General features: G+C 42.7%; 1 protein-coding gene across 1 annotated transcript in view; it reads left to right on the plus strand.

The window, feature by feature from the left end:
* Positions 1-1,787: 1,787 nt before the first annotated feature.
* Positions 1,788-8,629, plus strand: part of LOC130586702 (GON-4-like protein) — a 24,384-nt gene continuing 17,542 nt past the window's right edge. Inside the window, 6 exon segments of the mRNA XM_057387586.1 lie at positions 1,788-1,883; positions 2,599-2,639; positions 3,051-3,154; positions 5,347-5,545; positions 7,094-7,180; positions 8,456-8,627. Coding sequence (XP_057243569.1) covers positions 2,619-2,639; positions 3,051-3,154; positions 5,347-5,545; positions 7,094-7,180; positions 8,456-8,627 — 583 coding nt within the window. The 5' untranslated portion in view covers positions 1,788-1,883; positions 2,599-2,618.

Raw genomic sequence — 8,629 nt, forward strand, 5'->3', positions numbered from 1 at the left:
TTTGGGGTTTTGGGGTCATTGGGATTTGGGGTTTTTGGAGTTTGATGGGTTCAGGATCCCCAAAAATGTATGAGCCCTGAGCCGCAATGATGAGTGGAAGAGGTGCTGTGGAGTGGATCATGAATGATGACGTGGACAATGAAGGTACCTGGAGGTGATAGAGTATTGGGATTTGGGATTTTTGGTGTTTAATGGGGTCATTAGGATGAAGGATTTGGGGTTTCGGGGTTTTTGCGTCACTGGGATTTGGGGTTTGATGGTGTCAGTGCCCCCGACATCACCCCCGACATGTACGAACCCAACACCCCCGACGACGACGAGTGGAAGAGGTGGCTTGGGGGGCTCATGAACGACAACGTGGACAACGAAGGTGTTTGGGGGTTTTGGGGGTTTTGGGGTTTGGGATTTGGGGTTTTGGGGTCATTGGGATTTGGGGTTTAATGGGGTCAGGATCCCCCTAAGTGTACAGCCCAGAATTGCAATGGTGAACGGAAGAGGTGGTGTGGAGTGGATCATGAATGATGACGTGGACAATGAAGGTACCTGGAAATGATGGGGTTAATGGGATTGGGGTTTGTGGGGTTTTGAGGTCATTAGGATTTGGGGTTTAATGGGGTCAGGATCCCCAAAAATGTTCGGGCCCAGAACCGCAATAATGAATGGAAGAGGTGGAATGGGTCATGAGCGATGATGTGGACAATGAAGGTGTTGGGGTCAGTGGGGTCAATGGGATTTTTGGGGTTTAATGCGGTCACTGGGGTCATTGGGATTTGAGTTTTGGGGTTTTGGGGTTTAATGGGATCAGGATCTCCCAAAATTAATGAGCTCAAAAGCACCAATGATGAGTGGAAGAGGTGGAGCAAAGTGGAGATGAACGATGACGTGGACAATGTGGGTACCTGGAGCTGATGGGGTTAACGAGATTTGGGGTTTTAGGGTTTAATGAGTCAGTGGGATCAAGGATTTGGGGTTTCAGGGTTTTGGGGTCATTGGGATCTGGGGTTTAATGGGGTCAGGCCCTCAACGTTTATGACCCCAACACCGTTGATGATAAGTGGATCATGAACGATGACGTGGACAACAAAGGTACCTGAAGGTGATGGGGTTAACGGGATTTGGGATTTTGGGGTTTAATTGAGTCGTTGGGATTTGAGTTTTGGGGGTTTGGGGTTTAATGGGGCCAGGTTCCCCAAAAATGTACAACCACAAAACCCCAATGGTGAGTGGAAGAGGTGCTGTGGAGTGGATCACGAACGATGATGTGGAGAGCAGAGGTACCTGGAGGTGATGGAGTTAATGGGATTTGGGATTTTGGAGTTTTATGAGGTCATCGGGATCAGGGATTTGGGATTTCGGGGTTTTGGGTCATTGGGATTTGGGGTTTGATGGGGTCAGGACTCCCAATGTTTATGACCCCAACACCGATGATGATGAGTGGATCATGGACGATGACGTGGACAACGAAGGTACCTGAAGGTGAATGGATTATTGGGATTTGGGATTTTTGGGGTTTTGGGGTCATTGAGATCAAGGATTTGGGGTTTTGGGATCATTGGGATTTGGGGTTTTTGGAGTTTAACGGAGTCAGACCCCAAAATGTCCGATCCCAACATCACCAATGATGAGTGGAAGAGATGCTGTGCAGTGTGAAATAAGAACGGCTTTGATATCAATTTTATCCATTAATTTATGGCAGAAATTCCAATAATTTGTTTTTTTTTCAGTTGAAACGCCGAGATTTCATTAATTTTAATTAATTACAGCCCCAAAATTAATTATTTTTTTAGATGAAGATGAGGATGACCCTGAGTACAATTTCCTGGAGGATTTGGACGAACCGGACACGGAGGATTTCAGGAACGACCGAGCTGTCAGAATCACCAGTGAGTCCCCAGGAATTCTCATTAATATTTTAATTAATAATTAATAATAATTAGTATTAATATTAGTGTTAAATTATGCAATTAAATTTTTCAATGTTCTCACAATTTTTACAAAAATATTTAATTCCATCTTCGCCGCAAGCCACACACACTTGAGGTCATTAAATTTAAATTATTCAATTAAATGTAATTAAATTAACAAAATCAATTGAATTTAATTAGTTTTAATTAAATTAATTAAATTGATTTTATCATTGAATTTGTTTAAATTTTTAAGTTCATTTACTTTAAATAAGTTGAAACAATTTGGAATTTAATCGTGAAAATGAGTTTTTTGTTATTGGGGGTTTATTGGGATTTATTGGGATTTATTCGGAATTATTGGGATTTATGGGGATTAATTGGGATTAATTAGGATTTACTGGAATTTATTTGGATTAATTTGGTTTTAATTTGGATTAATTAGGATTTTTTGAAGTTTATTGGGATTTATAAGGAATTTATTGGGATTTATAAGGAATTTATTTGGGTTAATTAAAATTGAATGGAATTTATTGGGATTTATGGGACCCCATTTTCCAATCTGAACCATCTCAGCTCCATTTTTTTCGGGCCCAATTTTTGAAATTTTGAATTTTGTTTCTTTTTATTTCATTTCATTTTATTTAATTTTATTTCTTTTTATTTCTTTTTATTTTATTTTAATTTTATGCAGAGAAGGAGGTGAATGAGCTGATGGAGGAGCTCTTCGAGACGGTGAGGGACAAACTGGGATTGTTTTGGGATTTCCTTTGGGACTTCCTTTGGGATTCATTTTGGGATTTATTTTGGGATTTCTTTTGAAATTTTCTTTTGGGAATTCCGTTTGGGATTTCCTTTTGGGATTTCTTTCGGAATTTCTTTTGGGAGTTTCTTTGGGATTTGCTTTATTGATTCCTTGTGGGATCCTTTTTGGGGTTCCTTTGGGATTTCCTTTGGGATTTCTTTTGGGATTCCTTTTGGAATTTTTTTGGGATTTCCTTTGGGATTTCATTTTAAGGGATTTCTTTTGGGATTTCCTTCAGGGATTTCCTTTTGGGGTTTATTTAGGGATTTATTTCAGGATTCCCTTCAGGGATTCCTTTTGGGATTTTTTTTGGGATTCCTGTACGATTTCTGTTTCCCCAGTTCCAGGACGAGATGGGTTTTTCCAACATGGAGGACGAGGGTCCCGAGGACGACGACGCCGCAGGGGAACCTCGGCCCAACTTCAACACCCCCCAGGCCCTCAGGTGGGACAGGAAATCCTCGGGAATGGGCTGGGAATGTTCTGGAAACTCGGAGAGATTTCTTAGAATGTTCTGGAAGCTCTCAGTGATTTCTGAGAATATTCTGGAAACTCTGGGAATGTTCAGGGAATGTTCTTGAAGCTCTGGGAATGGTCTGGGAATATTCTGAGAATGTTCTGGGAATGTTCTGAGAAGGTTCTGGAAGCTCTGGGAATGGTCTGGGAATGTTCTGGAAGCTCTTAGTGATCTCTTGAGAACATTCTGGAAGTTCTGGGAATGTTCTGGAAGCTCTGAGAATGTTCTGGAAGCTCTGGGAACATTCTGGAAGCTCTCAGTGATCTCTGAGAATGTTCTGGAAGCTCTGGGAATGGTCTGGGAACTGGGAATGCTCTGGGAATGCTCTGGGAATGGTCTGGGAACTCTGGGAATGGGCTGGGAATGGGCTGGAAGCTTTGGGAACATTCTGGAAATGGTCTGGGAACGTTCTGGAAGCTCCGAGTGATTTCTTAGAACGTTCTGGAAGCTCTCAGTGATGTTTGGGAATGTTCTGGAAGCTCTCTGTGATTTCTGAGAACATTCGGGAAGCTCTGGGAATGTTCTGGGAATGTTCTGGAAGCTCCAAGAATGTTCTAGAAGCTCTTAGAGATTTCTCAGAATGTTCTGGAAACTCTGGGAATGTTCTGGGAATGTTCTGGAAGCTCTGGGAATGTTCTGGGAATGTTCTGGAAGCTCTGGGAATGGTCTGGGAATGTTCTGGAAACTCTGGGAATGGTCTGGGAATGGTCTGGAAGCTCTGAAAGATTTCTGAGAATGTTCTGGGAATGGTCTGAGAATGTTCTGGAATCTCTCAGTGATTTCTTAGAACATTCTGGAAGCTCTCTGATTTTTGGGAACGTTCTGGAAGCTCTGAGAATGCTCTGGGAATGTTCTGGAAGCTCTGGGAACATTCTGGAAGCTCTCAGCGATCTCTGAGAAGGTTCTGGAAGCTCTGGGAATGGTCCGGGAACTGGGAATGGTCTGGGAATGCTCTGGAAACTCTGGGAATGCTCTGGAAACTCGGAGAGATTTCTTAGAACATTCTGGAAGCTCTGAGAGATTCCTGAGAATGTTCTGGAAGCTCTCGGTGATTTCTGGGAATGTTCTGGAAACTCTGAGAATGTTCCGTGGGGTCACTCTGGGGTCACTGTGGGATCTCCATTTTTTGGGGTTTCCATTTTTTGGGATCTCCATTTTTTGGGATTTTCAGTTTTTGGGATTTCCCGTTTTTAGGGTTTCCCGTTTTCAGGATCTCCATTTTCGGGGTCTCCTGTTTTCGGGGTTTCCTGTTTTTGGGATTTCCCGTTTTTGGGGTTTCCCATTTTTTAGGATCTCCATTTTTGGGGTCTCCTGTTTTCGGGGCAGAGCAGCTTGAGCCGGGGCTGTCCCTGTTTGGGAAAGGAGCGAAAGCAAAGGCTGGGTGCTCGTGGGGTTATTAATAATTAATAAATGGAATTAATAATTATTTAAATGTAATAAATTCAATTAATTACATTAAATGTGCTCTCCCYGGGCTGAGCGGTGCCAGAGGGGAGCGCAGGGCACCCAGCTACAAAAACCCTTGGATAATGGGATAAATTTCATTAATTAATGTAATTAATAAAAATATTGATATTTGAATAATAAATTAGAAATTAAATTGAAGAAATTTGATTATAAATAATGTAATAATGTAATAATGTAATAGTGATATTGTAATAACTTAGTCATACTTATAGTAAATTATTGATGACCTACTAACAAATTATTAATAATTTAATAATTTATGACTTGTCAATTGATAATTTATTAAAATTTTACCAATAATGTAATAATCTAATAATGTGTTAATACATATAGTAAGTTATTGATGATGTACTAATAACTCACTGATAATTTAATAAATTATTAATGTTATTGGTATTTTATTAATATTTCATTAATATTTATTAGTATTTTATTAAGGTGTTATTATTTAATAATTTCTTAATAATTTATCACTAATGTAATCGTTTATTAATGTGGCAATATTTATAATAAGTTATTGATGATTTAGTGTGTTAATATTTCTAATAAATTTTTGACGATTTACTGGTAACTTATCAATAATTAATGATTCATTAATAATTAGTAATTAGTAATTAATAATTAATAATTAATAATTAGTAATTAATTTCTAGATTTGAGGAGCCCCTGGCCAATTTGCTGACGGAGCAGCACCGCACGGTGAAGGAGCAGCTGGAGCAGCTGAGGATGAGGAAATGCAGCCTGAAAACGGCCCCGGAGAGCGAGAAACCCAAAAACCCCAAAGAGAAACCCCCGGAGAGCCTCGGGCTGAGCGCGGGACAGAGACAGCGGCTGCGGCAGCAGATGGGACAGGTCAGGGGACTGGGGGGACTGGGGGAGACTGGGAATGGGACTGGGTTATACTGGGAGGGACTGGGTTATACTGGGAGGGACTGGGAGAGACGGGGGGGGACTGGGAGGGACTGGGAGAGACGGGGGGATACTAGGAGGGACTGGGGGAGACTGGGTTATACTGGGAGGGACTGGGAATGCGATTGGGAGAGACTGGGAACGGACTGGGAGGGACTGGGTTATACTGGGAGGGACTGGGTTATACTGGGATGGAACTGGGATGGGCTGGGATGGACTGGGAATGGATGGGATGGACTGGGATGGGATTGGGATGGACTGGGAGGGACTGGGAATGGGATTGGGGTTATACTGGGAATGGGATTGGGTTATACTGGGAGGGATTGGGAGAGACTGGGGGGGACTGGGAGAGACTGGGAGGGACTGGGAGGGACTGGGGGGGACTGGGAATGGACTGGGTTATACTGGGAGGGACTGGGAATGGGATTGCATTATACTGGGAATGGGATTGGGTTATACTGGGACGGACTGGGTTATACTGGGGGGGGACTGGGAACGGGCTGGGAAGGACTGGGAATGGATGGAATGGACTGGGATGGACTGGGAGAGACTTGAGTTATACTGGGAATGGACTGGGATGGACTGGGAGGGACTGGGTTATACTGGGAGGGACTGGGAGGTACTGGGAATGGGATTGGGAATGGGCTGGGAGGGACTGGGTTATACTGGGAGGGACTGGGAATGGACTGAGATGGACTGGGATGGATTGGGATGGACTGGGATGGACTGGGATGGATTGGGAGAGACTGGGAGGGACTGGGTTATACTGGGGGGGACTGGGAATGGGATTGGAAATGGGATTGAGGATGGACTGGGATGGACTGGGAGAGACGGAATGGGCTGGGAATGACTGGGATGGACTGGGATGGGATTGGGAGGGACTGGGTTATACTGGGAGAGGCTGGGAGGGACTGGGAGAGACTGGGAATGGGATTCGGATGGAGTGGGTTATACTGGGAGGGACTGGGAATGGGATTGGGAGGGACTGGGTTACACTGGGAGGGACTGAAAATGGGACTGGGAATGTGATTTGGAATGGACTGGGAGAGACTGGGAACGGACTGGGAGGGACTGGGTTATACTGGGAGGGACTGGGAATGGGATTGAGAGGGACTGGGATGGGATTGGGATGGACTGGGAGAGACTGGGAGGGACTGGGATGGACTGGGAGAGACTGGGATGGACTGGGAATGGGATTGTGAGAAACTGGGATGGACTGGGAATGGGATTAGGATGGACTGGGATGGGACTGGGATGGACTGGGAATGGATGGGATGGACTGGGATGGGATTGGGATGGGCTGGGAGGGACTGGGATGGACTGGGATGGGAATGGGATTTTTTATGTCTTTTTTTGCTTTTTTCTGCTTTTTGTGCGTTTTTCTCCTTTTTCTTGCTTTTTCCTGCTTTTTTCTGCTTCTTTCTAGGTTTTTTTTCAGTTTTTTTTCTGTTTTTTTCTGATTTTTATCAATTTTCTCTCTTTTTCCCCCAGCACGTGCAGCTGCTGACCCAGATCCATCTCTTGGCCTCGTTCAACCCCTCCCTGAGCTCCGAGGCCGCCACCACCCGAATGTTTYTGGTGAGAAAAATTACAAAAATTCACATTAGTGCTGGGATTGAAGGCTCAAAATGATTTTTAGGCCCAAGTGGAAACTTTTGAAGGCCCAAAATGCAGATTTGAAGGCTAAAAATGAAGATTTGAAGGCCCAGAATGATTTTTAGGCCCAAATGAAGATTTTGAGGCCCAAAATGAATATTTTAATGCCCAAAATGATTTATAGGCTCAAATGAAGGTTTGTAGGACCAAATTGCAGATTTTAATGCCCAAAATGAATATTTTAAGACCTTAAATGCAGATTTTTAGGCCCAAATTGATGCTTTGAAGGCCCAAAATGATTTTGAGGCCCAAAATGAAGATTTGAAGACCCAAAATACAGATTTTAATGCCTAAAATGTAGAATTGAAGTCCCAAAATGCAGATTTGAAGGCCCAAAATGAGGATTTGAAGGCCTAGAATGATTTTATTGCCCAAAATAAAGATTTTAATGCCCAAAATGAAGATTTGAAGTCCCAAAGTGATTTTTAGGCCCAAATTGAAGATTTGTAGGCCAAAAATGAAGATTTTAATGCCCAAATGCAGATTTTAATGCCTAAAATGCAGAATTGAAGGCCCAAAATGAAGATTTGAAGGCCCAAAATTATTTTTAAACACAAACATTTGAAGGCCAAAAATGAAGATTTGAAGGCCAAAAATGATGATTTTAATGCCCTGAACGATTTTTAGGCCCAAAATGAAGATTTGAAGGCCCAGAATGCAAATTTTAATGCCCCAAATCAAGATTTTAATGCCAAAAATGAAGATTTTGAGACTGAAATGGAAGATTTGAAGGCGCAAAATTATTTTAATGCCCAAAATTCAGATTTGAAGGCCCAGAATGATTTTTAGGCCAAATGAAGATTTGTGGGCCCAAAGTGAACATTTTAATGTCTAAAATGTTGATTTTTAATGCCCAGAATGCAGATTTGAAGGCCCAAAATGAAAATTTTAATGCCCAAAATGAAGATTTGAATGCCCAAAATGAACATTTGAAGACCCAGAACGATTTTTAGGCCCAAAATGACAATAGGAAAGCCCAAAATGTTCATTTTAATGCTCAAAATGAATATTTTTATGCCCAAAATGAAGAGTTGAAGGCCTAGAATGAAGATTTGAAGACCCAGAACAATTTGTAGGCCCACAATGAAGATTTGAAGGCCCAAAATGAAGATTTTGAGGCCTAAAATACAGATTTGAAGGCCCAAAATCAGGATTTTAACACGTAAAATTCAGACTTTCTAATGTTTTTTTTTCCAGAATGAACTGGGCAGCTTTGCCCGCAGTTCCACKCTGCTGAGGGCCCCCCTGAACCCCAAATTCCAGAGTCTGTTCCAACCSCCCAACCTGAGCGGGGCCCTGCAGCTCCTGGAGGAATTCCACAGCCACGTCCCCCTGGAGAGCAGCCCCCGGAAAGGGGGAAAGAAAAACGGT

The sequence above is a fragment of the Malurus melanocephalus genome, unplaced genomic scaffold (assembly GCF_030028575.1).
Source record: "Malurus melanocephalus ecotype Western Australia unplaced genomic scaffold, MMel_1.1 scaffold_1265, whole genome shotgun sequence".
Taxonomy (NCBI): domain Eukaryota; kingdom Metazoa; phylum Chordata; class Aves; order Passeriformes; family Maluridae; genus Malurus; species Malurus melanocephalus.